Here is a 27,208-nt window from a genome sequence, read left to right as displayed (position 1 = left end):
TTCTTAATTATGTTTTGGCCACAAAATAGTCAAAATATGAGGGTTTTATTTTTTTCAAAGAATCAAATCAAACTCATCTAAAGTTTATTAAAATTACTTGATTTTTAACTAGTTTTTCAACGGTTTCAGTAACTAATTTTTCACAGCTTTTAATTTAATCTCACGGCCATCAAACCTCATCAAATTTATCTGAAAATACTACAACACAACAGCCCCAAAATAATTAAAACACCTAAGCTGACTGTTCATACATAACCGAACTAAAATCTCAAGCAAACAACAATAATTCAACATAAGCTTAATCAAACTCAAACAATAATCAATCAAACCAATATTCACTTATCAAATTCACATTTAATTATTATAAAAGGGTAAAGTATACTTTTTGTCCTTGAAGTTTGACAAAAGTTTCAAAAATACCCTTAAGTTTTGTTTTGTTTTAATTTTGTCCTAAAAATTTTTTATTTGCATCAAATATACCCCTGACGGATAATTTTTCAAAAAATTTAAGACCAATTCAACAACAATTTCATAAGAATAACCCTCAACACAAGCAAATCAAACATAATTTTATGCATTATTATTGGATTGGTCTTAAATTTTTGAAAATTTAGCCGTCGAGGGTATATTTGATGCAAATCAAAAACTTTTGAGACAAAATTGAAACAAAATAAAACTTAAGGGTATTTTTGAAACTTTTGTCAAACTTTAGGGGCAAAAAATATACTTTACCCATTATAAAATTATCAAATCCTACATCCATATAGAAATCACAACAACCAAAGTTTCAAGAAAGGTTTCTGAACAAGAAATTGAAGAAGAAAACGTCAAAATCGGCTACTCCACTTCTAGAGCTTCCTCGGCCAAACTTTGCTTGGAGGGACAGTAGCTCCACCATCAATTTTTCCCAAACAAAAGTGGCAGCAACGTGAAGAGGAGGAAGATACGAACACTTTGATCAAATTAGATTTTTTATTGGAGTTACGAATCTCAAGAAATCGAAGTTTGAAGGTAACGATTCCATGGAGGTATTCATTTTCTCTTTCACGGCTTTTCTATGGTTTCGGTCAGTGGCGGATCCAGAAATTTTATAAGAGGGCGGCCAAATTAAATACAAAATAAATTAAAATAATATAATAAAAAATCAACAAAATATAATTTATAGTATATAGGTCAAAATTAATAATTATATTATATAGAAATTAACATTCAACTACATACTTTAGGATTTTAATATTTTTAAATTTGTTATGTGATATTTCATATAACTAAAATATCAATTTATCATTTGAAATAAATTTTGAAGCATTTTCTTTTTCAATATATACAATCATATAATCTGCTAAAAATTCATCTTTTATCTTATTTTAAAGTCTTATTTTAATAATTTTTATTGTGTAAAAAATCTATTTAATTATTACTATTGCCATAAAAAAAGTCAAAATAAGAAATTTTTTATAGTTGTTACTTTTTACATTAATACAAATCCATATTTTTAATAACTTTTTAATTATTTATATATTTATACGTTTTTATTTTTTTAACCTATTTGTTAATTGCCAAAAAATATATTATAATACACATTATAATTTATACATATTAAGTTTCTAACATGTAAATAAATTTTTTTAGTGTGTTAATATACTAAAATATATTTAATCTATAATAAATATATATTAATTATATAATAATAATAAACTAATAATTTTTTTTAATGGGGAACCATGCCACCTTAGTCTCCCGTAAATCTGCCACTGGTTTCGGTAGTTTATGAGAGAAGATAGGATTAGTTAATTAACGATGGTGGTGTAGTGGTAAGGGAGGGTGTCACTTTCTTAAGCTGATGAGTTAGTGATTTAAATTATAAATATTTTAAAATAGATAATTATAAAAGCTAGATATATTAAAACACAAGTAATAATATATTTAGCGATAAATATATATGAGTTATTAATATAAATGACATTAGTAATATAATGATAAAAGATATACGATGAAACATTAGCAAAGCTAAGTTCACCAAAGAGTACCGATATTTACTCATATCAGCGGATATCAAACTCGATAATAATATTATTAACTAAACTCTATTTTTAAATTAAAAATATCAATTACTAAAATTAAAATATACATATAATTTTTATTACTTATAAATACTGGAATTATAGTTTTAATTATGTAAAATCATTCATCATAACAATATATATAAGAATATGAATTTAATTGAATTCAAATAGTTCTAAAGTTAATTTAATTATTTTTAATAAAATAATTTCTAAAAATAAGGAATTTCAATTAATAAAATAAATTATAGCTTATTTATATTTATATTTTTAAAAATGTGGATCATTACATCATACGTACGCATGCCCATCTCGCGTATGCATGGGTGTCAAATTGCCCAACTCGCGTACGCGAGCTACATCTGCGTACGTGGACACTTGAAACAGAAAGGGGATGATGCGTTGCGTGTTACAAGTCGCGTACGCATGCCTGTAAAAATAACATTCTTGCGTAAGCATGCCAGTGGCATATATGCAAAAGTACCTGGCAGGAGTCAATAATCGTGTCGCGTGCACTATCTACGTACACATGCCAAGAAAACCTTTGAAAAATTTTAAAAGTTGCGAAATTCAGATTTTTGTATCGAACTTCAAATGCGTATAACTTTTTTGTTTTAAAACATTTTGCATCCATTCTTTAAACATCTTAAAGCTCTCGGACCCAACTTTCATTTAAATCAAGTTTCATCAAAATTGAAGATCCGAGCACAAGTTATGACTCGTTAAAGTTGGTTAAAAATAAAATTTTGCCAAAACTTAAAAAGTTTCCTAGTTTTCCAAACTACAATTCAAACCAAATCAACAATACTCCAAAATCATCATCAAAATACTGCTACACACTACAATTCACTCTCCAAATATACTTTAAGCATTTTCACACCTATTTCAATCAATATTTCCATCTCTTCCATTCATAGTTCAACAAAGCCAATCATTTCCAAACCAAGAATACAATCTCAAAAAAATTTACATAATTTTAACTCATTATAAGCATTCATTCATTACATATCATCACAAATCCTTATCGACATCCATTTTCATCAATATTCATCATCAATTCAATAATTATCTACAAACATCAACAATTCAATCCTATCCTAAGATCCACTAGCCTAAATTTTACGAAACATTACATATTACCTACAGAAAACTGAAACTATACCTTGGCCAAATCCCAACACGCACAAAACACCTAAAAATGATTCCAAACAAGCTTCCAAATCCAAGCAAGTCTTCCAATTCAATCCCAATGCTTTAAGTAGCCAAATCAACTCCAAAAATCATAATATGTCAAGCTATACACATTCAATTTACCACAATTAATATCTAGGGCTCACAAATACACCAAGCCATAAGAGTTTTGAAGTTACTTACCTTATCCAATGTATTAGGGTCAAAATCCAACAATAATTCAATGCTAGATCACCCCTAAACAACCAAAATCAAAGAATCTACTCAATAATTAAAACCAAAACGCAAAATTTGTTAGGGCAGAGGAAAAGAGCATGGAATTTGAGTTCTTACTAACTTTGTTTAGTTAGAAATGACAGGCTTGACAAGAGCTACGCGTGGCCACAAACGGCATGCGAATCGGAGTACCATAGCTCAAGTTATGAGCTTGAGAAGATAAAAGTGAATAATAACATTCTTCTCTTCTCTCTTCACTCTCAATTCTCAGCTGCAAGTGTTTGGTGTTGTTACGAGACTGAATGGCTGCACTAATGGTCTTATATATGTTGGACTTAGGCCTAACTTGGGTCCGATCCAACTGTTTAGTATTTTTAGTTTGTTTGACCCAATTGTGAGTTAAAACCTTTAGAATTAGCGTCCAGATTTCAATTTTAAATATTTTTATAAGTTTTTCTATAGTTTTATTTTCTTTCATGCAGTACCGGACAGACTTAAGCCGGTACTGTCGGCTAATCTACTAGTACGTATTTTTACGTAATTTTTCGTAGAAAATTATATTTTCCTACTCAGAAAAATCCATTGAATTCAAATCTCACCTTTAAATTTTCAAATTAAGATGTCTAAATTTTTGAACCTATTTCGGACAATTAAATTATTATTTTTACGTTAATTAATCGGTTAAAAATCCCCAGTTCTTACAACATCCACATGCACCCATTCATACAGGTCTTCCTTAATCTCCACTACTTTTTCTTTCGATTTTTTTATAGCTAAAACAGAGTAAGCAAAAGCCAACAACAAATGAAAAAACTAACCTTCTGTAGCCATTTATTTTCCTTTTTTGGCCTGGTATGTCAAGAACCCCTTCCAACACATAAACAAACTGAAGAAGTTCGAAATACAAAATCCACTATCACACGATTCGTATTACAAATTAACCCTAGCCGTTAGATAAAGTAACTGTTCACTTCCCCAACAACACTTCAATGGCCATGATCACCGTGAGCCAATATCCCACTACTATTTATTGCTGAGAGAAAAAAAGCGTGCCATTGTGTTTCCCAAAAATAATAATAAAGACACATTAGTAATTAATAAAACCGTTACAAGCTTGACTACTGTGGAAATCGGCACCATATTGAGCTTGGGGGCTCGGATACAAGTAAAAAAGATATAACGTTGAAAATTCAGATAAAAGCTCAACTTGCTATCGACACCAGCAAGTCAAGTTTGGGGGCTGTGATCCGTATTCAAATAACTCGGAGTCGACGGTGTTATACCTCGGAACTACTAGGTCAAAGTCGATGTAACCAATCTAAAGAAAAAGATCCGCGATACACCTCTATACTGGCCGCATGAATCTCAGAATCACAACAGATGGACACTTGATGCACTTTCGAGATAAATACCAACATAGACAACCTATGAAGGACGTGACGAAAACACATGACTAAACAAAGCCTTCTCATATGAAGTTTGATAATTCTAAGATAATAAATTGACTTCAGCATCGGAGTTCTTTTTGCAGGTTCTCCACGCTGCTCGGACAAGAGTGGAACATGTGGTGCAGCACAAAAGAAAAGGACGTCACTGGTGCTCTTCCCATTCTGGACGCACTACACCTCGGAGTCCAGTTCCAAACCAGAACATATATATATATATATATATGTATGTATGTATGTATGTATGTATGTATGTATGTATGTTGGCACAAACTAAAATTCGACTAACAAAAATGGTTTCGACAGTTCGATCACAAAACGATGCAAGTTGAAAAATACTTGGGGATTAAATATTAAATAAGTCAAAGGAAAAATAGAGTCGTAGAAATGATAAGAAAAAAAGGCAAGTAACACATAAAAATATTGGTGCATAATGGATAGGAATTAGCTTAAATGTGGAGACTGTTGTCTAACCTCCACGATATAGTAAAAATGTAGGTAGGTGGCCTTGGAGAACAAGTAATACAAAGAACGTGGTAAAGTAACTGTCAAAAGAAGGGTCTTAACTCAGGATTCTCTCTATAAATAGGAGAACCAAAAGATTTTAAAAGAACTTCAATCTTTCAACATTATACGACACACTAAATCTTTACAAAATTTTAAATCACACGATGAATATAGAGTGCAAATGAGTTAAGCCTCAAAGTGGTCCTTGAAGTTGCACCCGAGCCTCAAAGTAGTCCTTGAACTTAAAAGTTACTCATATTCATCCCCAAAGTTACAATCCGGGACTCAGACTCGTCCTTCCGACACATTCCGTCCATCTGGTGCAACTAAAAAGCTGATTTGGCCTCTTTCGTAACATGTTGGCAAAACAGAAATGACGTTGCTATTGTGCCAAAATGACATGAAACGACGTTGTTTCATGCTCAAAATCTCCCTCCCCTCAATATTACACTAACGTATTGTCTCCCCTCTCTCAAAACACAACACAAATAGAGGTCTCTTCTTCTCCGCTACACTCATCAATGGTGTTTGTGCGATTGCAGTAACCACACCGAATTTCATTGAAAACCTAGGTTCTAGAGCATCGGTTTCGTCATCTGCATCATACAAAGAGTTGTGAAAGCTGGTTTCTTTGAAACAGGTAAGCGAAAAAAGAAAAAAAATATGTGGTAAAGCTCTGTTTTTTAATATTGTTGTTAATTTAATATTTACAATAGTTGAGTCCATTTTCTTCGAGTGTAATGTGTGAGTATGAATGCTTCTGTTTTGTGCTATTTGCTAGGGTTTGATCAGAAACTAGGTTTCTTAGTGGTTAGGCCAATAAAATTATAGACTGACTAGGTTTCTTGTGTTTTGTTAATATGAAAACTTGTTCTTTATGTGTTAGGATTTACTGCATTTAGTTGTGGAGATTCCAATTTGTTAATGTGGTTGAGGACAATGAGTCTGATCAATCAAATTTTTTTTTTAAATTACAAATGGGTGATCCTTTGATTACCATCATATTTCACCATGGAGGGTCATTCATCACAAAGGTTGATGGAAGTATGTCTTACAATGGTGGAGAGATTTCTGAGTTGTCGAACATTGATATAGACACATTGGATATATTTTTTGTCTGAGACTATCACACGAATATTGGGTATGACAAGGTTACTCAAACTTGGTAGCTGGTGCCTAATAGGCCTTTGTAAACTGGTTTAAGAGCCGTAACAGATGAAAAGGAGCTCATGGAGATGTGTTACCTTGCTCAGGAGAACAAGGGAGTTATTCATGTGTACTATGAATATCGAGTCTCTGAACCTCTGTATAGTGAGGAATCAGAACCAGTGGCATCTAAAGGCAAGGAGTTGATGGTGATACAAAATATTTTTCTCACCAAACCCCACCACCAATGTCACGACCGAACCAATTCCCACCACAACACCATGTACTCTGACTTCTGAACCAAAAAAGACTACTGATACAACAAAACAAATGATCCCACCACCTATTTCAAATTCTGCTGGTAACCCAAACTTACTAGAAAAAATACACCTCTAACCCACTGTAACTCTTATATCTAAACCCAATCCACCAACCAAAACAATGGCCCAACCCAGTAAAACTAAGCCCAACATCCCATAAAAAAATGACCCAACCCACTGCAATTCCTAAACCATGGTCCAAAGTGAAAGAAACCAAGAAGTCTGTTGTACCAAAAAGAGGCTCTAAGAATGTAAAAACAGCAGCACCATATGGAAGGAGGCCACTAACAAGGGCTGCTGCTACTGGAAATATTGCAAGAACAATTGGTAATGGAAAATAGCCCCAAACAATCTTTGTGGCTTTGTCTAGCTCAGATGAATCCTCAGATAGCCATGACAGTGATGATAGTGCAGAGGATGAACCATATCGGCCCGGTGGTGATGATGTGTCTAGTGAGAAAGACTTACTTGTGGATAGATCAGTAGCAAAGACTAATGTAAAACTGAAAACTAGGACAGATAAGAAACTTACAAAACAAAAGAAGGCTGTTATGATTGAGGATGATGGTCCTGTGTGTGCAGACTCGGATTCTGAGGATGATGAAATTTTTTTGGATCAATTCCTAAGTTTGGATCATCAATGGCTCCTTATCATGATGTCCAAGATGAATCTTATAATGACTCTGATAGTGGAGACTCATGGCACTTAGACGAAATAAAGACTCCTCCAAACTCTGAGGATGAGTTAGAGAAAGTTGATTCAGATGAAGTCTTCCCTGCATTCAGAAAAGGAGGGAGGTTTGGAGAGCTTCAGCTTGAGGTTGGAATGACATTCACTACAAAGATGGAGTTCAAAGAGGCTGTGCGTGAATATTGTATATAGGAAGGTAGGAGGATTTGGTTTAAGAAGAACGATAATGTGAGGATGAGAGTTGTGTATAAGGATGAGAGCTGTGGCTGGCTTGTGTATGCTTCTAATAATACTGAGAACAATTGCTGGCAGATCAAGGCGTTCATGGATGACCACACCTGTGCAAGAGAGACCAAAAACAGACTAGCTAATAGGAAGTGGCTAGCCTGCAAATTGGTGAAGAAGCTAAGAAAATATCTTAATTTGAGACACTCGGAGGCTGCACAATATTTTAAGACAAAATATAATTTGGATCTAAACAAGTCTTCACTGACCAGGGCCTTAGGAGATGCTAGAGCTATTGTGTCTGGTGATGCTGCTGCCCAATATGGTATAGTGAGGGATTATGGGCTGACACTGTTGAAAATTAATCCAGGCTCTACTGTCACAGTTGGTGTTATACCTTAACCCAACCCCGATGATGATCCAATCTTTGAGAAGATGTACATTTGTTTAGATGCATGTAAAAAAGGACTTCTTGTTAGTTTCTGACCCCTTATAGGCTTGGATGGAGTTTTCCTGAAGATCCGACATGGTGGTCAAATCCTGTCTGCTATTGGCCAAGATTTAAACAACCATATATATGTGATTTCCTATGCAATTGTCCTTGTTGAGAACATTGAGAACTGGAGGTGGTTCTTGAAATTACTTCATCAAGACTTGGGGGATTATAAGCAAAACAAGCTGTGTTTTATATTAGATATGCAGAAGGTATGCAATCTTTGTTGTCTTTATTAATTGTCACTTATCACTGGTGTGTGATTAGTCTATTGTTTCCTTTATTAGTTGTTACTTATCTATTGTTTCCTTTATAAGTGAGAAACTATTCATTACATGGTTCTTGAACATGCTGTTTATATACTGGACTGCAGTTTATACATGCTGCACAATGTCCTATTTATATGTAAGAGTTCTAATTCGATTAGTTTTAATGATTGCCAAGGGATCACCCTGATGTCACTTATAAAAGTTTAGGGACTATTTTAGTGCTCGATAACAAGTGTTTGACAACTATTTTTTTACTCAACTAGGGTCTTATCCATGCAATTAAGGAGGTTTTTCCAGATGTCCATCACAGATTCTGTGTTTGGCATTTATGGAAGAACTTCAATAAGCAATGGAAGGATCTCCAGCTTAGAGGGCTACTGTGAGATTGTGCAAGGTGTACTAGCCAAAATGGATTCTTTGAAATTCTCAAAAAGATTGAAAGGATTAATAAGGATGCTTGGGAGTATTTGAACAAGTGGCCTAGAGACTCTTGGAGCTAGGCATTCTTCAGTAATGCACCTAAAATAGACAACATCTGTAACAATGCCTGTGAAGTCTTCAACTCCAAGATCAAAGAAGCTAGAGCCAAGCCTATTATCACACTCTTGTAAGAAATCAGGATGTATGCAATGAGGTCCATAGTTAGGAACAAGGTCAAGCTTAATTCAAACATTGGAATTCTACCTCTTATACAGCGCAGCAGGTTAGAAAATATAAGGAATGAATAAAAAAGTTGGGTCCCGGTGTGGTCTGATGACACAAACTATGAGAAATTTGAAGTTTATGGCTGGCCAACCAACATGGTTATGGACTTGGAAAAGAGGCTCTACACATGTAATTTTTGGCAATTGAGTGATAATATTTTTTTAATTATTTATTATTATTATTATTATTATTATTATTATTATTATTATTATTATTATTATTATTATTATTATTATTATTATTCGAGGTTGTTGTTGGCTTAATGTAGTTGTCTTTATTGTTGTGTTAATGCTGTTTAGTGATGCCATGTGTGCATGCTTGTGCTGCATTGGCAAGGGCTAGTAAGAGACTAGAGGAGTTTTGTTATAAGTGGTTGACCATGGAAGCATATAATAACACATATGCCTTTCATATCAATCCAATTCCAGGTCAAGCACTATGGGAAACGTCAATATATAACAGACCACAAGCACAAAAATTTAGAAATAAGCCAGATCCACTTAAGAAAAAAGAAGAAGAAAGGATGCAGATGAGGAGACAAGTGGGAGTAAGAAGCAGAGGACCAAGATGAAAAGAATTTATAAAAAAGTTTGATGTCGTTATTGTGGTGAAGCAGAACACACCAAAAGAAATTGTGTAAAGCAAGCTGCTGATGAAGAGGCTGCTGCAGCTGCAGAGGCTGCCGTTGCACAACCCACTGCTGCTAACGGTGGTGAAGGTCAGGCCAACTCTGCTGCCCCTGTCCCACAAGCCCCGACTGAAATTCATCTTGAACTCAGTCAACCACCCTTGTCAGAAACTGATGACTCTCAACAGGTTCACAAAATTAGATGACATTGAATTTATTAAATACATATCCTTACATAGTTTACTAACTATTTTACATGTTTTCGCTGATAGGTTTTACCCTCACTGGTTAGGCCACCAAAACTCCCTCAAAAAAAAAGTTGTCCAAACAAGAAAAAATAACTTTAGGAAGCAGCAATCCATCAGTAACCACCCCACCTGCTACTATCCCACCAGCAAGCAAGCAGTTAACCAGCAAGGAATCACCCACCTAATCCTATGCAAGGTGTAACACAGGAGACTGCTGCAAGGCTTGCAAACTTCATGAAGTTTGTGCCCAACCCTGGATTCAAGGCACCCCAGGCACAAAAAATGAAGACTAAGATGATTATGTTTAGAGACACATGGTGTCTTTGTGTATCTATCTTGATAAAGTTATTTACTATGTATGCTTTCTTAAACAATGTCCTAGTGTTGGAAACTTATGAGGTCAATATGTTAACAACTTTGATATATTTGGTGACTATTGTTCTGGCTGTATATTGCCTTTTTTGGATGAAACATTATGAATATGAATCATGACTTTCTTGAATTGAGTTGTGTCATTTTTTTGTTATATTTTGTCCTCTGATACAGAATTAAGAGTAATTCAAACCCTGTCCATTTCCATTTCATCACAAACCAGAAATTAGGATCCTAGAATTAGTGGTGCAGGAACAGAAGTATGCATATAATCAAACACTTTATTTTGCATTTTTTTCAAACAAAAAGACAGGTACAAATACAGGAACAACATATGCATATAACAAGCATGTCACTTTTTTTTGCTAGATATAATTGACCCTGTTGCCTATCCAACTTTAATAGAACAACACCTACTATAATCAGCAGCATAAACACAAACACCAAAATCTCCCCATTTTTAGAACCCTAACTTCAGTCTCTAGTCTTCCAAGTTTCCAAGCAATCTTCATCTTCCATTCTTCATTATCAATTGAAGGACTTGTACTACCATCACATGCTATCACATCTTCTTCCAGAATTTTATCTACCCACAAAAACAATTCACACCATCTAATCTACAGTCTGCACCCAAGAAAGTGAATCAGCAAATTTTATATCCAGAAATACAACAAACAACAACAATAATCGCTTACATTGTAGTTTGGGCAACCGAGGAATGGTCTTCCTGAATTAGAATCCGTCCCTGACCACTGCAGCACTGGTCTCGACCCGCACCCACACCATTCTAGCAAACGCAATTCTCTGTTTCTATTTATTCTCCTAATAATGCTTCCAAATAATCGTGGATTGTTCGAGCTCCCATCTGCGTTGCTCACGCTAGCCATAACCATCTGCCTTTGAAGACGGAGAAGATAAGAGAAGAGAACCGAAGAGAATAGAAGAGAGTGAGCACTGTGGAGATGGTTCTTCAAAATTTGGGATTAGGGTTTCTAACTTGAATTGAGGGACTAAATTGAATCAGAACAGTTTACTTTACCACGTTAGCTAGCCGTTTCTTTGCCAACATGTCACGAAAGAGGCCAACTCAGCTTTCTGATTGCACCAGATAGACAAAATGTGTCGGAAGGACGAGTCTGAGTCCCGGAGTGTAACTTTGGAGATAAATATGGGTAACTTTTAAGTTTATGGACTACTATGAGGCTCGAGTGCAACTTCAGAGACCACTTTGAGACTTAACTCAGTGCAAATACATATAAATATTAGGAGTCAATTTTAATTTTTTATTATTGTCTTTACTGTTTTTTTATTTTTTCTTTGTCAAGTTTGTTCTAGCTTTCCTTTCAAGCATTTTAGTTTTTGTCTTCTACTTTGTAATAAGTGTTTGACATTTATCTTTCTCATTATTACTAATGCAAAGCTCTAATTAGTTTTTCATTAGTTGCAAAGTTACCATCTGTATTAAAATTGATAAATTCTAAATCAAGTCCACTTTTTTTTATAGGAGTCGTATCGACTTTTCGAATTGATATTATTGATACAAGATTGAATCGATATCTGTGTGGAGATTGAACCAAAATCAAGCTTGAATCGATATTTCCATATTTATTCAAATAAAATAAATAGCGATGGAAAAAAGAATAAATAGTATAAATAATTAAATAAAAGGATAGTTCAATTAAAATGGACATGAATTTCTAGAAATATATTATGGCAACTATTAAGAAGAGACATCTTATTTTTTTTAGTTTTCCATGGTATTTTTTAATTCGGCAGGACAAGGACTAATCTGCCGTAAACGGATTAGTAAACTATCCACTAGACCAACTCAATTTGGTTCAAGAAGAGACATATCTAAATCTAAAATATTGTACTTAAAACTGACTTTTGACCGAGGCGATTGATTAAATCTTGACTGTGAATATAACGAGATATATCATATATGGTTCGACAATTTTCTTTTAAAGAAATTGTAACTGCAAAAGAAATTCTCTTATAATGGACATAATTGAGTTGAGTATGACAAGATACACTATGAATCTTTAGGGACAGTTCCTTCTTGCTGATCTTTCGAGGCTTAAAGATCTGAGGGGCCAGCATCGTAAATTTAATAGTTATGACTTACTATTAAATGATTGTGGTCAGTGCCCAGCGGCTACAAACATTGCCATGTTCGTCAAACAATTAAGCCTTGTCATGCCACTGACAGCAACACCATATTTCGCTTCTAAGTAAAGAAGTTTGCTAAATTCCCCAACCAAAAAGAAATGATGGATTAATTGTAAAGAAACCCTTCTAAGAGAGTATTAGTCTTCAATTTTCTTACTTAATAAATTTATTTACTTTGAAAGTACAAAATTTGAATTATTATCTCCATTTCTAAGGCTTCGATCATGACGGGGATATTTCTGAAACCAAGCGCTAATCATAAAAGGAAACACCGTTCCTTCTTGTATTGTCTTCAACCTTTCCTTTACTTTAAAAAATAAAAAACAGAAGAGAAAAGCTTCCATGTTCACTTTTTTACACTTTTTTAACCCTCTAACCTTAAATTAAAAAAGTGGTTTAGTAATTATGGAACCACGAGACAACAAAACACAAGGATTATTACTGACCCACAATGCTTAAAAGTAATAACCATGCCGAACACACTTCAATGCCAGTTTATTTCCCCCGAGGGTCTCAATCATTGATGGTTGTTGGCAACTTGCTTACAGCATCCTCTTGATGAATCTTAAGCTTATTCTGTTGAAGTTGTTGCTCATGTCAGTGTTGGATCTAACTCTATTAATCAGAAGTTTAATCATATATAATACAGCAATGCAGGTTAACATGTGGGTTATCTTAGTAGCAACAAGATTAAATATGAGTTTTTTTTTTTTTTTTTTTTTTTTTTTTTTTTTGTTGAAACTGATTCATATAGCATGATTTTCCTCTTCCCTATAAATCTAGACAAGACTTAACAATGGTTTGGTTATTTAAACCTGGATCTTTAGTCCACTAAAGTCTAAAGTCTAAACTGTTCAGGCCTGAAGAAAATATTTAATTTTGCCCCCATTATGTATCAGAATTAGTACTATACGAGTTGTAGAATGTGGATGTATCATCTATCTTAAATAAATAAAAATGAGCTAAACCTGTTACTATTTTGTCATTTCAATGCATCATACTATTAACAATATTCAAATTTATTTGCGTAGCAGGTATAGTAATCATCATCCATAGTTACCCATACATATAATTTAAAAAGTGCTGCAACAAAAATACGTGCAACATATATAGAGCAAAATGCAAAAGCCAACCACGGATTTCTATAATATAATCAATATATAGTAATAATAAAGTTACTCTAGAACTACTATAAGTCTATAACTAGGAAGTAGTAGTTGTTAGCCTGTTACAATCTGGAATGGGCAACATAAGTAATAGCAGAATAATGCTCTAAACAAAGTCAAACATTTTACGGATCCTGAGCATGGAGGTTAATCATGTGAGAAACCACAAGCTTAGAAATTTCATTGATTGCAGCTTGAAGTTGATAATCACCTGACTCACTTGGTGTCCATCTTGATGATGACAACCCACTGTATGCACTTGCAGCAGCCTTCGTCTTCTGGGAAGTGTCAAGGACCTTCTCCAAATCCAACTGCGACAAAGGCCTAGGCACCTGATAGGTTAAAAATAGATCAAGCTCAGTGAATGTCAACATCTCCAGCACTTCATATATGATAACGCCACCAACTCCCTTACTCCATCCATAAGTTACAAAACAACAGAAGGCACGGGCAGCTTCTGTTTCAAACTTTCAATACTGTATAATCTAAAAGCCTTTGAAAATAAAGGGCAATTTGAATAAACAACTTAATTAAAATCTTCTAGAAAGGAAGCTTAAAACATAAGGACTTATATTAAAAGTAGCTTATAAATAAGTTATTTTGTATTTGACTTTTTAGTCACAGAAGTGCTTATTTTGAAAAGGGAGTGATAGACAGCTTTTTGTTATAGGAAAAGTTACTCTTTTTAACTTCTTCATAGGCACTTCAAATAACTTTTCGAAAAGTCATAAGTTAATTTTGAAAACTGTACCAAACATTAATACTATGACTTTTCATAGTTTAAAAGTTAAAAAAAAAAAAAATTCTGGACTTTCGCACTAAGGGCACATGTTAGTTAAACCCTTCCTAGAAAGTAACTATAGAAGTCATATTGTAACACCAAGTCACAAACTGATCTACCACATTCTGTAGTTGCTTCCTTTTTTACCAGTGCAGTTCAAGCATGCAAATAATATAACTATTGGAACACACAATAATGGGTAAAGTACTGTTTTGGTCCCCAACGTTTAGGGTGAATATTATTTTGGTCCCTAAAGTTTTAATCGTTCTATTTTTATCTCAAGACGTTTAAAATGACATCAATGTTATCCCACCGTCAAATTCCTCACTAACACTTGACGAAATTGATGTACTATTAATAATGCTTTTGTTAAAGCTACATTTGCTCAACCCCCTCTCCTACCTTCAACTTCTCAACAAGCCCGAACCCCATTCTCCTACTCTCTTCTTCCTCCTCCTCAAACCCCTCTTGGAGAATTAATAATTAATAGTGTAAAAGGGAGTAGGAGAATGGGATTTGGGTTTGTTGAAAGGGTGAAGGTGGGATAGGGAATTGAACAAACGTAGCTTTAACAAAAGCATTATTAATAGTACATCAATTTCGTTAAGGGTTAGTGAGAGATTTGACGATGGAATAACATTAATGCCATTTTAAACATTTTGGGCTAAAAAAGGACGATTAAAATCTTAGGGACCAAAATAGGATTTACCCCAAAAAGAAAATCGATTTGTCCTTTAGTTAACATAAGCGAACTGATATCCATATGGATTCCAGTCAAGTGAGCTGTGGATATCCACCATAGAGAAATGGAAAGATTGAGGTGGAAGACAAAGTACAAGAGATAAAAATTGTACTTACGGAAGAACGTTTTCCCTTCTTCTCTTCATCTAGTAGTTCTCGAATAGGAAGATAGGCAGCCTTCTTGCAAAGGTCAAACAGATCTGACCCAGTATAACCATCACATAAGCTAGCTATATAATCAAAGTCTATGCCTTCGTCAACCCTCTCTCCCCTTAAGATAACCTTCAATATTGCAGCTCTCTCCCTCTGGTCTGGAATTCCAATTTCAAAAGCTTGAGGAAGGCGTCGAAGTATTGCTTCATCAAGTTCAGAAGGACGATTGGTAGCTGCAAGGACCATAACTCGAGCATTATCTACACACACAGAGAGGAATGCAGAAGTCATCAGAAATTACTCAAATATAAATAACTTGAAAAGACTAAATAAACCTCCATCAAAATTGCTATTATCATATTTACAACTTATTTTGAATATCTTAGCATAAAAGGAATATTATGTCATAATGATTACAGAACTTACGATCTGTGGTAAATCCATCCCATAGAGCCATAAACTCAGTTTTCATGTTTAATAAAGCCTCATGATCCGATGTACGACGTTGACCCAAAAAACTGTCAACCTCATCAATGAATATGATGGCAGGCTGGAGCTTATTAGCAAGGGTAAATACAGCAGTCACTGCAAAAGAATAGCAGAATATTATCATTAACATTAAATTAGAAATAAACAAATAAAAAAATTTAAAACACAAAAACCAAACATCAAATGAAGAACATTAGGACATAAGTCAGAAGTACGAACATTAAAAATCAAAGGCAGGCTTGAAAACTAAGATAACTTATCACAAATGCATTATCATTATTATTCAAAAATAATCAATAAGCTCAGCAGATTACATTGAAATATCATCTTACAACTTATCTGTAAAACTTCACCCATAAAAATAACTAATAACTAAGATAACTTGTGTTGAATTTGTCATAGAAATTTTGTCATATATAAATAGTATTTCATATAAGTTTTTCTATCTGAATGGTAGTAACTACTCGCATAATTCACTAAAACAACAGAACGTGTATAACAATAAGTACAACACAGGAAGACAAGCCAATTTTCAATAGACATAAAACAATAGTCAATGATACACTACTGTATTATCTTCACAGTTGAACTTTTATGTGTGACCGATAAGAGCATAAGAGTTTTAATTTATTGAACAGAAAGCCGAAGTCGACAATAACTCTGCATGGACATTCAAATATTCAATCAGGAAATAACAGTGTCTGTCATGATAACTATAGTTTTGATGTTTCATAGTATAATGTAGGATTATTCATGAAGATATGTTGCACTTACCAAGCTTTTGGGCATCACCAAACCACTTGCTCATCAGGTTTGATATCCTCACATTAATAAAAACAGCTCCTGACTCCTTAGCAATTGCTTTCGCAAGCATGGTTTTCCCAGTTCCTGGAGGACCATACAACAGGACGCCCTTTTGAGGTCCAAGAAGCTTACCATAAGAAAACAAGTCCGGTCTTTTCAGAGGCAGTATAACAAGCTCAAACAGAGCTTGCTTGATTGTTTCCAATCCCCCAATAGAGTCAAACTCCACATCGATGTGATCAGGATTTATAACGTCGCCTGCTATAACATCCTGCAAACAATTAAGGGCACAAATTAAAAAAAGAAATACAATCCTATGTTTAAATTAACGAAAAATCATACTAATCTGTCTTGAGATTTCGGTGAAATTCCACCAAACTTCTTTAGGCTTGGGTAGATTTGCATAATAAAACACTCCGTAGTTTGTAAACGATAACATTGAAAACATTAAACTCTGCACAAATAGAAGGGAGTCACAATGGATTCCACCAAACCTCAGGCAGATAAGTATAGTTTGCCCTTAAAAAATAATTTCTTCATCAAAGAGGATTCCAAGTATAATCAAACCATAATTGAGACTTAAACTAACAGGTCTTAAACTAACAATTCAAAATTCAATACTTAAACTAACAATTCAAAATTCAAACCAATTCTATGTATTTGGAGCAGTAGCAACATCGTAACTCAGAAACTAAAGGGCATAAAACCAATCCTAACAAATTCGAAAGTAAACTGAAGAAACAAACAAACAAACAGAGGAAAAGAGAGTAACCTCGTAAGGGTTGGTCTGGACAAGGGGTCGACCAAGACGCTTGGCAATCTCTTTCTTGTGTTCGAGGACCTTTTTGGAAGCCTCCCGGGTTGGGTCAAGTTGTCGTAATCCAACGAAGAGAACCAGGCAACTCATAGCAGCGCTGGCCGCGTACAATAGCAAGTCTTGCAGGAACTTCGTATCTGATGAACCCCCCATTTTTTTCCAACCCCTTAAGTTTCACCTCACTCAAAAAATCTTAACTTTTGTATGGCGATTTTTTTTTTGGCGATATGGATAACAAGCATTCACAATCAAAACCCTTTCTTCTTCTTCTTCTTCTTCTTCTTCTCTATATCTATCGCGCTCGCTCGAAGAGGGTCGGTCTGTAAGGCGAAAAGAATCCCAACGTGCTTGCTTGAGGTTGAGGATGACGAAAGGGGGCCACACTTTTGGGCCTTGTTTCCTCGGTCCGAGTTTCTTCTGGGCATCGCTCACCTATTGACTCCAGCCCAATTAAATTAGTCGAGATTTCTGAGCCCATTTTTTTAACCGAAACTTTTGTCTTGTCAACTTGACGCTCATACAACGAAAAAAAACATTGACCTTCATTTTCCCATGAACATGGCTCGTTGACCTATCATAACGTACAGCGTATAAGAGTGGTATATTCCCAGTCCCCCACATTTCTTATTCTTACTCTTACCGCATGCTTTGGCCACACGCCACTCTCCCCAGTCTCCACCACCACCACCACTACTAAACAACACATAACAGAAATGGAAAAACACGCACTGATTTCTTAAGCTTTTAAGCCAAGCCAACAACAACAAAAACATGTTTAAGTTAGTGAAGCTAGGAACATAGCAGCTACCCCAATTTTACAGGCTCTTATTTCCTCCAACTCGTCCCATCTATGAGTCAACGCCAACCATTTTCATTTTCCCATTAATCATTCCAATAAAATTCCACAGCCGAACACATAGCTCGCGCGCACAAAAAAAAATAAAAACTTTACTTCCAAAGTGGGTAGTTGTGTAGTACAAAAAATATTCTTACAAATCGCCTTTTTAGAAATTGGTTTGTAGTACCACACAGCTGCGTTGTACTACATGCAGAGAGGGATATTGATGAAGGTTCATCTGTATTCATATATAAATAGCGCACTTTGCCGCTTATTTTCACCTATGCTATTGCCTTCTACATACTGGTCTTTTTATCATCAATACTAATTGGTGCGTCTACGTTCTGTTCTGAGTTTCACTGATTTGAAAGCTGCAAAACTCTGGAGTGTGGTTTTTTCTATCTCAGACTTTGTTGTTTTAGGTGGGCAATATTATTGTCCTTCTTCATCTTTTTCTGATCCTGATCGTGGAGAATTGAAAGCTTTGGTCTTTGTCTGAAAGATTCCATTTTTGTTTATGGGTGTAGTTGAAGAGGAAAGAAGAATTAAGAGGTAATCTATCTGTTGGGGGTTTCTTTTCTCACCAGCCATTACGTTGAAATAAAATATCTGATTTTTTCCCCGTTCTAGTATCAGATTCTAATACCATTTTGTCCTTTTGGTCTCTGGACCAGATATCTTATTAGATTTTTAATTTATTCTTCATTTAAATATTAGTATATTTCCTTTCCTCAATTATAAATACGGCATTGTTTGTTCTCTTTGCTTAATAAGTATAACAATCAAGTGTATCAGCAATGAGTTTTAATAACAATCATTGAATATTATGCTTCCTAATTTTCTTTTTTGGTGATGCTTGATTCACTCACAGGTGAGGATTTGATGAATCCAATGGAAATCAATAGTATAAACAGTGAAGATCTCAAAGAAATTGAGAATTGCAACAGAGAGGACCCTGAACAGCCGCAGATTGAGGGTGAGGAGCTGAACGGGATAGCTACATGGGGAAAGCAAATCACTGTCCGGGGACTAATAGCTAGCTTACTGATTGGAATCATTTACAGTGTGATAGTGATGAAGCTGGGCCTTACAACTGGACTAGTACCTAATCTCAATGTCTCGGCTGCACTTCTTGGCTTTGTGTTCATTAGGACTTGGACTAAGCTCCTTTCCAAAGCCAATATTATTTCAACACCTTTCACTCGGCAGGAGAATACCGTAATCCAGACTTGTGCAGTGGCTTGCTACAGCATCGCCATAGCAGGTTGGTTTTCTCAAGCTGTTGAATTGTGTTTGTGTAAATTATACTAGGAGTGCTTTGCATATTTGGTTTATTGAATTGAACTCTATTGTTTGGTTGTAGGTGGTTTTGGTTCTTATCTCTTGGGATTGAATAGGAGGACATATGAGCAAGCAGGGATTGATACAGAAGGGAATACACCTAACAGCATCAAGGAACCTGGAATCGGCTGGATGACAGCCTTTCTCTTCGTTACCAGTTTTGTAGGGCTATTGGCGCTGGTCCCCATAAGAAAGGTATTGAATTGAATCTCAATTGTACAAGAATTTTTACTTGAATGGTGTTGCTGATGAAACTTTTGTTCTTTAACAGATAATGATAATAGACTACAAATTGACTTATCCCAGTGGAACAGCTACTGCAGTTCTTATTAATGGATTCCATACTCCTAAAGGAGACGCCATGGCCAAGTACAAATCTGTTTCTTTTTTTTTTTTTGTTGATTTCTGGCTTATCTTATTTTGTCCAACAAAGTAAATATTTATGTATGAAAGGTAAAACTAACTGAACTGCTTTTGCAGGAAGCAGGTTCACGGTTTCATGAAATACTTCTCATTCAGTTTCCTTTGGGGATTCTTTCAATGGTTTTATACGGGTGGAGATCAGTGTGGGTTTGTTCAGTTTCCAACTTTTGGATTGAAAGCTTGGAAAAACTCGTGTGTCTCTTCATCTAAATATCTTCCATTTAGTAAAAGCATTGAGTACTTGTTCATTGTCATTGATTAAATCACTTTGAATTTTGCAGATTTTACTTTGATTTCAGCATGACTTATGTTGGAGCAGGAATGATTTGCTCCCATCTTGTAAATCTATCCTTGCTTCTCGGTGCTGTGCTTTCGTGGGGCATTATGTGGCCATTAATCGGCAGACTGAAAGGCGAATGGTTCCCTGCGAGCCTACCAGAAAGTAGCATGAAGAGTCTTAATGGTTATAAGGTCTAAATTTTGTTAGAATTGAAGGAATCCAAATACACACACATTTCAAGGCTTTAATTTTCCTTCAATTATCCCCTTTGATGTAGGTCTTTGTTTCAATCGCCTTGATCCTTGGTGATGGGATCTATAATTTTGTCAAAATTCTCTGTTTCACAGCCATTAATATCTATGCAAGCATGCAAAAGAAGAATCGTAATACATGTAATCATTCTAGTCCATGTGTCTTTCTGCATAGAGCTGTTGTTTGGTTTGTCTGTTTATGATCTCAACCATTTTCATACTGCAGATTTGGAGAACCAGAGGCAGCTGTCTCAGGACGAATTTAGACAGAATGAAGTGTTTGTAAAAGATAGCATTCCAGTATCGTTGGCGGTTGCAGGGTACATATTGTTCTGCATCATTTCCATAATTGTGATACCTTTGATGTTCCCCCAAGTGAAGTGGTATTTTGTGGTGGTTGCGTATATTCTTGCACCCGCTCTTGGATTTTGCAATGCTTATGGTGCAGGATTAACTGACATGAACATGGCTTATAACTACGGCAAAGTGGCTCTCTTTGTCCTTGCATCCTTGGCCGGAAAAACTGACGGTGTCGTTGCAGGGCTTGTGGGGTGTGGCTTGATCAAATCAATTGTTTCCATTTCTTCTGATTTGATGCATGATTTCAAGACCGGCCATCTCACTTTCACATCCCCTCATTCAATGCTTTTAAGCCAAGCAATCGGCACAGGGATAGGCTGTGTTGTGGCTCCACTCACATTCTTCCTTTTCTACAATGCCTTTGATGTTGGGAACCCAGATGGTGATTACAAGGCCCCATATGCCCTCATTTATAGAAACATGGCCATTCTTGGCGTCGAAGGCTTTTCCGCCCTCCCCCATCATTGCCTGCAACTTTGTTATGGTTTTTTCGCGTTTGCCATAGCAGCCAACTTAGTGAGGGATCTTTCCCCCAAGAAAGTTGGAAGATGGATTCCACTTCCAATGGCAATGGCTGTCCCTTTCTTAGTTGGTGGATACTTTGCAATTGACATGTGTGTGGGTAGCCTGATTGTGTATTCTTGGCACACACTGAAGAGTGAGGAGGCAAATTTGATGGTTCCTGCAGTTGCTTCTGGTTTGATTTGTGGTGATGGATTATGGATTCTACCTTCGTCCCTTCTCGCTTTGTTCGGGGTTCGGCCACCAATCTGCATGAGCTTCTTTACATCCAAGTAGTATTTCAGAATCTCCCTTCATATATGGAGAAATAGATGAAATATAGATGTAGCAGAAATACTAGATGAGGTAATTATAGCATAATGTCATACGAGGAGGATGCTTATTAGTTACTGGTCCATTCCTAAATGGTGGTCCTTTTGATTTTTTTTTTGGCTACATTCATGAATCAGAGATCAGTGTATCTAGTTTGCAACTACAATTCATTGGAAGGCAAAACAAATTCTCAAGTTACATGACCAAAATGACACTTAAAAGTGGACGGAAAGGATATGGTTTAAAGAAATATTATTATTCATGGGGGAACAAGTTTTTGCATAAGGTGTCGAAGACTGCCTTTGATGCATGAACCAAATGTTGAATAAACAAAGATTATGTGTACAGCAGTGGAGCAATGTGACTAATAGTATAATGATCACTTTCTTCAGCAAAAAGTACTAGAACCCTTTCAATGATGAAGGCTCCTATTTACTCAATTATTCTTGCTTTTTGGACTGATATATAAGCATATTTCAAATAATATTCTGAGGAATATCATCCGAATTATTCAATAGCATCAAAATTAATTATTTTTAGATTAAGATAATAGAACACATATTTTATAAAAGTTACAAAATTAATTGTGATTAATTATTTATTTTATCAACTTCCTCACTTTAGAGGATCTAAATTCTATTCAATGTCCATCCTATATATGGCTTATAGATGGTGATGGTGATTCTGTTTTTTTTTTTTTTCTCTCTTTTAATCTGTTTTGTTTTTAAATTATCTATCCTTCCCAATCAATGCACATACACCAGTCTCCTTCATTATTGTTTTTACTTTTTTCAATTAGAAGAATAATTTCATAATTCCCAAAATCAATAATATCACTTTTTTGTGTGATTTTATTAATTATCTTTTAATTTATTATTTTATTTCTTATCATTTTTTTAAGAATAATTTGCTAATAATATACAATTAGTAAATAATATTATCATTTAAAAAGTGAAAAAAATTATTTTTCTTTCTAGTTCTAAAATTATTTATAGTGATAAAGTAGACGAGGAAAAAAGGTTTTCTTTTAAGAAAAATTGTACTAAAATTTTCTTTTATTAGAAAGGTGAAAGGGAGTAATAGGAAAAATATTTGTGAGTATTCAAGTTGTGTGGAATGATACAATATAAAAGAGTATTTATAAGTATTAAGAGAATCATAATAATAAAAATGTAATATTCTATAATTAATGAATTAATGAACTAATCGGAAGTTTTTTATTCTAACATATTCTGCCATACTGAAAACTACTGAAAAGTAACAAACGAAAAGATGACAAATTATCTCGGAAGGTAACAAAAACATATGATTTCTCTATGAGAATAAGTAAGTAGTGAATTAATTGATGAGTTTGGAAAACTCTAAACTAAATTGATGATGATCAAACATTATTAACAGCAAAGTTATTAAGTTAATCTTGATTAATGTGTTAATTAAAATAATTTTGTTGTGCAGGTTTAATATTGGGCTGAAAACAAGTTTCTGGTGCAAGCCCAATATACATTCAGCCCTTGGTTTTAATAATTTATGATGAATATGGCTGAATGGAAAATAAATTAATTGGGCCAAAACTCAAACATTATCATAAGCCCAATTAATTTGATTGAATCAAAATTTTATTGGGTCAGATTAAGCTTTATTGCAACAAAGCCCAATTTCAATTTTGATGAATGTTTCCATGCATGATCCGAATCCAAAGTCCAACAGGAAAGCAAAAGTTAACATTTGTTGCTTGCCTCCAACGGATTCCATTTCTCACTTTGGATGGAATTCAAATTTAATTTAATGCATTGGAAACATAAGAAAGAGAGAGAAGATTGATTTGATGGCTATTATGACTATGCACGCCACTCTAAGGGAAGTAAAAGCAAACTATTCTCAAAATTAATGTGTTTAACCACTCTACATTGCTTTTCTTCAGATTCTTTAATTCTCTCTCATCTCTTTCCTCTTCTTTCTTCGGTCCTTGTCCAGGAAACAATGGAAGAAATGTTCTTCAACCAAGAAAAGGAAGAGGCTGCATGCATCAAGACCATCAAGCTGATGATGGCAAGAAAAGATACTAAAATAAAAATGAGCTGTAGCTAAGATACTTACCAAATGTGGTTAGATTTGGTGAGGTTATCTTGAGCTTTTCATGCTCAAAAAAAGGAAGATGAAGATTCGGCCAAGAGGGAGATTCTTGAAGCATGGCTTGTCTTTGATTCTGCTCAACCACCACAGGGAGTAGCTAGAGTGGCGAAGTGATGGTTGAAGGCAGAGATTGAAGCAGATGAAGTCATTATCATCATGAGGCATCAAGGGCCAGAAATCCATCTTGGAGAGCAAGCCAAGGATGGAGAGCCCGGATTGATGAAGGGTGATGATCAAGAAAGGACTAGAGGTAATTGCATGTTGGTTAATGTATTGTTATCTCTTCTCTCTCTGTGTGGCCAAACCGGTTCTGTGTTTGTTGAAGGAGAAAGAAGTTGGTTCGGTTTTGGCTTCAAGTGTGGAGGCTTTCCTCTTCTTTAAAAAGGGGGAACAACCACTGTTTGAAGCAAGGAGAAAATTTGAGAGTGCAAGGCACAGAGTTCTCAGAGCTACCTGAGCTAACAATTTTTCTCTTCTCCTTCAATGTTCTCTGTTTTGTAATTTTTCTGTTTAATTTTGTCATGTCTTGAGTCTCATGGAAAAAGGCAAACAAGTGAGGTTTGTATGAAAAAGCCATAGAGCGGAAAAAGGCAGAGAGTGCAAAATTAAAAGAAAAGCCATAGATGTCTTAGAGGTCTTTTGTTCATCTATGTTGTGTATCATGATTCTGTGGGAATCCCCTTGTAAGTTGGGTTAGCACTTTACAAGTTGTAATCAGATTGATTATAGTGAAATTCCATCATGTTTGTGATGGAGACTGGATGTAGGCTGCACTGCACTTAGCAGCCGAACCAGGATATATCTGGGTGCAATCTTCTTCTATTTTCTACTCCATTTCTGTTTTCAAATACACAGGAGCAAAAACCAGAATTATCTCGTGCCAAGTGACGAGACAAAAAGAAAAGTCTCGTGGCAAGGGACGAGACAAAACAAAGTTGCTCGTGTCTATTGACGAGAAAAAACAGAAAAGTCTTCTCTGAAGGTCAGCAAGTGTTAGCATCGAAAAGGGGGCTAAGATTCAACCCCCCCTTCTCTTAGCCACTGAAACCATCAATTGGTATCAGAGCTTGGTCTCAAAGAGATCAAGCTTTGCAGCTTGGAGTAAAGATCCTCATGGCAGAAAACAGTGGCGTAAGTGTGTTGTCATACAATCTGGCTGAAGGTCAATCAAGCAACAGACCTCCCCTCTTCAATGGGAAAAATTATACCTATTGGAAGGAGAGGATGAAGATATTTGTACAAGCCGTGGATTACAGACTTTGGAAGATCATCTTGGAAGGTCCTAAATTTCCAACTACCACAAATGCTCAAGGAGTAAACTCTCTTAAACTAGAAGCAAGCTGGACCGAGGAAGATAGAAAGACGGTGGAGTTAAATGCCAAGGCAACCAATCTGCTCAACTGTGCCATCAGCTTTGAGGAGTACCGACGAGTATCACGATGCACAACGGCAAAGGAAATCTGGGACAAGTTGCAAATCACTCATGAAGAAACTACCATTGTAAAGAAGACTCGGACAGACATGTTAAACAGGGAATATGAAATGTTTGCAATGAAGGAAGGAGAGTCCATTGATGAACTGTTCGAACGGTTCAATATCATCACTGTTGGCTTAGATGCTCTTGGAATCACACATTCAGAATCTGTGCTAGTGAGAAGAGTGTTGAGATGTCTCACAAAAGAGTGGGAAACAAAAGCTTTAATTATTTCTGAGAGTAGTAACTTAGATTCCATGACACTTGATGATTTGAGAGGAAATCTTCTTGCTTTTGAAAACTCCTATTTGAAAAAAGATTCAAAAAAGAAAGGAATTGCTTTTTCTTCTGTGACTAACCCTCTAGATGATGAATCCAGTGATAACTCTTCTGAAAATGAGTTTGTGTTGTTTGCAAAAACATTCAGGAAAATGGCAAAGCTCAAAGGCAAAGGCAGCAGCTCAAGGAGGATGAAGAAAGACCCTAGCAAAGTAATCTGTTTTAATTGCAAGGAAATGGGGCATTTCAAATCTGATTGTCCCAAGTTGAAGAAGGAAGAAAAGCCGAGAAAAGGAAAGAAGAAAGGACTAATGGCTTCATGGGAAGAGTTGGAAAATGACTCAGATGATGATGATGAAGAATCAGAAACCAAGTCTCAACAATGCCTTATGGCAGATCATGTAAATCAGGTAGTCTTTCATAACCCTGACACTGAAGATCTTCATCTTATGATAGACCACCTTTCTGAAAAAATAAGATGCTTTCTGCTGGAAAATCAAGAACTTGAACAACAAATCACCATTCTTCAAGCTGAAAACAGTTTTTTAAAAGAAAAAGTGAGAGAGGCCGAAATTGCTTGTGATCTTGTTGAAGAGAATAAGCAGTTAAGAGCCCAAGTTAGAAGTTGTGAAAGTGACCATTCGGTCCTTGCATATGTGGATTGTTTTAAGCAAAATGAAGAGTTGCTTAAAGAGGTTAAAAGACTTAAAGAAGACTTAGCCAAGTTCACCCAAAGTTCTGAAAATTTGAATCAAATCTTGGCTAGTCAAAAACCTCTTTATGATAAAGCTGGGTTGGGGTTTTATAAATCTGAAAAATCACATTTTGAAAACATTGCTTCATCTTCAAATGATACAAAGTATCAAAACCCAACTCACTTTAACAAAACAGCAACTCCAAGATTTTGTAGGCTATGCAATCGAAATGGACACTTTCCTATTCAATGTTTCTTTGGTGAAAGAATGATTGGTGATAAAGTTTGTAAAGTTGTTTTTGATTACAATGGCTTAGGACATAGAAGATGGTTTAACGTAAAAGGATCCAAAAGGATTTGGATACCTAAGGTCTCTTAAGCATTGTTTTGTAGGTGTGCCTAGCATCCAAAAGAAAGGAGAACATGTGGTATATGGACAGCGGATGTTCTAGGCATATGACCGGAAAGACAACATTCTTCATAAAGCTAGATGAGTATGATGGAGGACTTGTCACTTTTGGTGATGATGCAAAAGGAAAAATAGTGGCTGTTGGGAAAGTTGGTAAAAATTTTTCTTCTTGTATAAATGATGTGCTTCTTGTAAATGGTTTGAAACATAACTTGCTTAGTGTTAGTCAATTGTGTGATTTAGGTTTTGATGT

The 27,208-nt window shown here is 35.2% G+C and overlaps 2 protein-coding genes across 3 annotated transcripts; one reads left to right on the top strand and one right to left on the bottom strand.

Moving 5' to 3' along the window:
* Positions 1-13,111: 13,111 nt before the first annotated feature.
* Positions 13,112-17,998, bottom strand: LOC130946529 (uncharacterized). 2 transcript variants are annotated; one of them, XM_057875297.1, is made up of 6 exons: positions 17,595-17,998; positions 16,793-17,093; positions 15,956-16,114; positions 15,494-15,789; positions 14,066-14,186; positions 13,112-13,264 (listed from the first exon to the last, which is right to left on the bottom strand). In XM_057875297.1, exons 1-6 carry the CDS (start codon positions 17,790-17,792, stop codon positions 13,260-13,262), a joined length of 1,080 nt encoding a protein of 359 aa, XP_057731280.1. In that variant the 5' UTR covers positions 17,793-17,998; the 3' UTR covers positions 13,112-13,259. The 2 variants fall into 2 exon arrangements, with proteins under 2 accessions (XP_057731280.1, XP_057731279.1); XM_057875296.1 differs by lacking the exon at positions 13,112-13,264 and having other exon boundaries at positions 13,799-14,186.
* Positions 17,999-18,278: 280 nt separating this feature from the next.
* On the top strand, positions 18,279-22,406 carry LOC130943688 (metal-nicotianamine transporter YSL3-like). The gene is made up of 8 exons (XM_057871681.1): positions 18,279-19,029; positions 19,349-19,741; positions 19,841-20,013; positions 20,090-20,187; positions 20,299-20,433; positions 20,523-20,712; positions 20,799-20,913; positions 20,999-22,406. The coding sequence occupies exons 2-8, from the start codon at positions 19,360-19,362 to the stop codon at positions 21,928-21,930; spliced, it is 2,025 nt and encodes a 674-aa protein (XP_057727664.1). The 5' UTR covers positions 18,279-19,029; positions 19,349-19,359; the 3' UTR covers positions 21,931-22,406.
* The last annotated feature ends 4,802 nt before the right edge of the window (positions 22,407-27,208 follow it).

The sequence above is a fragment of the Arachis stenosperma genome, chromosome 8 (genome assembly GCF_014773155.1).
Source record: "Arachis stenosperma cultivar V10309 chromosome 8, arast.V10309.gnm1.PFL2, whole genome shotgun sequence".
In the NCBI taxonomy this organism is placed as follows: Eukaryota; Viridiplantae; Streptophyta; class Magnoliopsida; order Fabales; family Fabaceae; genus Arachis; species Arachis stenosperma.
The sequence above is the reverse complement of the archived record's forward strand: the minus strand, read 5'-3'. Positions and strand labels throughout refer to the sequence as shown.

What these genes read in the sequence shown, in the direction of transcription:
- LOC130946529 (XM_057875296.1), bottom strand. Translation starts at nt 17,792, where the DNA reads ATGGGGGGTTCATCAGATACGAAGTTCCTGCAAGACTTGCTATTGTAC. An exon ending in TCCAGACCAACCCTTACGAG is followed by an intron (nt 17,094 to 17,594) that starts GTTACTCTCTTT and finishes AATTGTTTGCAG; the next exon opens with GATGTTATAGCAGGCGACGT. An exon ending in TGGTGATGCCCAAAAGCTTG is followed by an intron (nt 16,115 to 16,792) that starts GTAAGTGCAACA and finishes ATTCTTTTGCAG; the next exon opens with TGACTGCTGTATTTACCCTT.
- LOC130943688 (XM_057871681.1), top strand. Translation starts at nt 19,360, where the DNA reads ATGAATCCAATGGAAATCAATAGTATAAACAGTGAAGATCTCAAAGAA. An exon ending in CGCTGGTCCCCATAAGAAAG is followed by an intron (nt 20,014 to 20,089) that starts GTATTGAATTGA and finishes GTTCTTTAACAG; the next exon opens with ATAATGATAATAGACTACAA. An exon ending in AGAGTCTTAATGGTTATAAG is followed by an intron (nt 20,713 to 20,798) that starts GTCTAAATTTTG and finishes CCTTTGATGTAG; the next exon opens with GTCTTTGTTTCAATCGCCTT.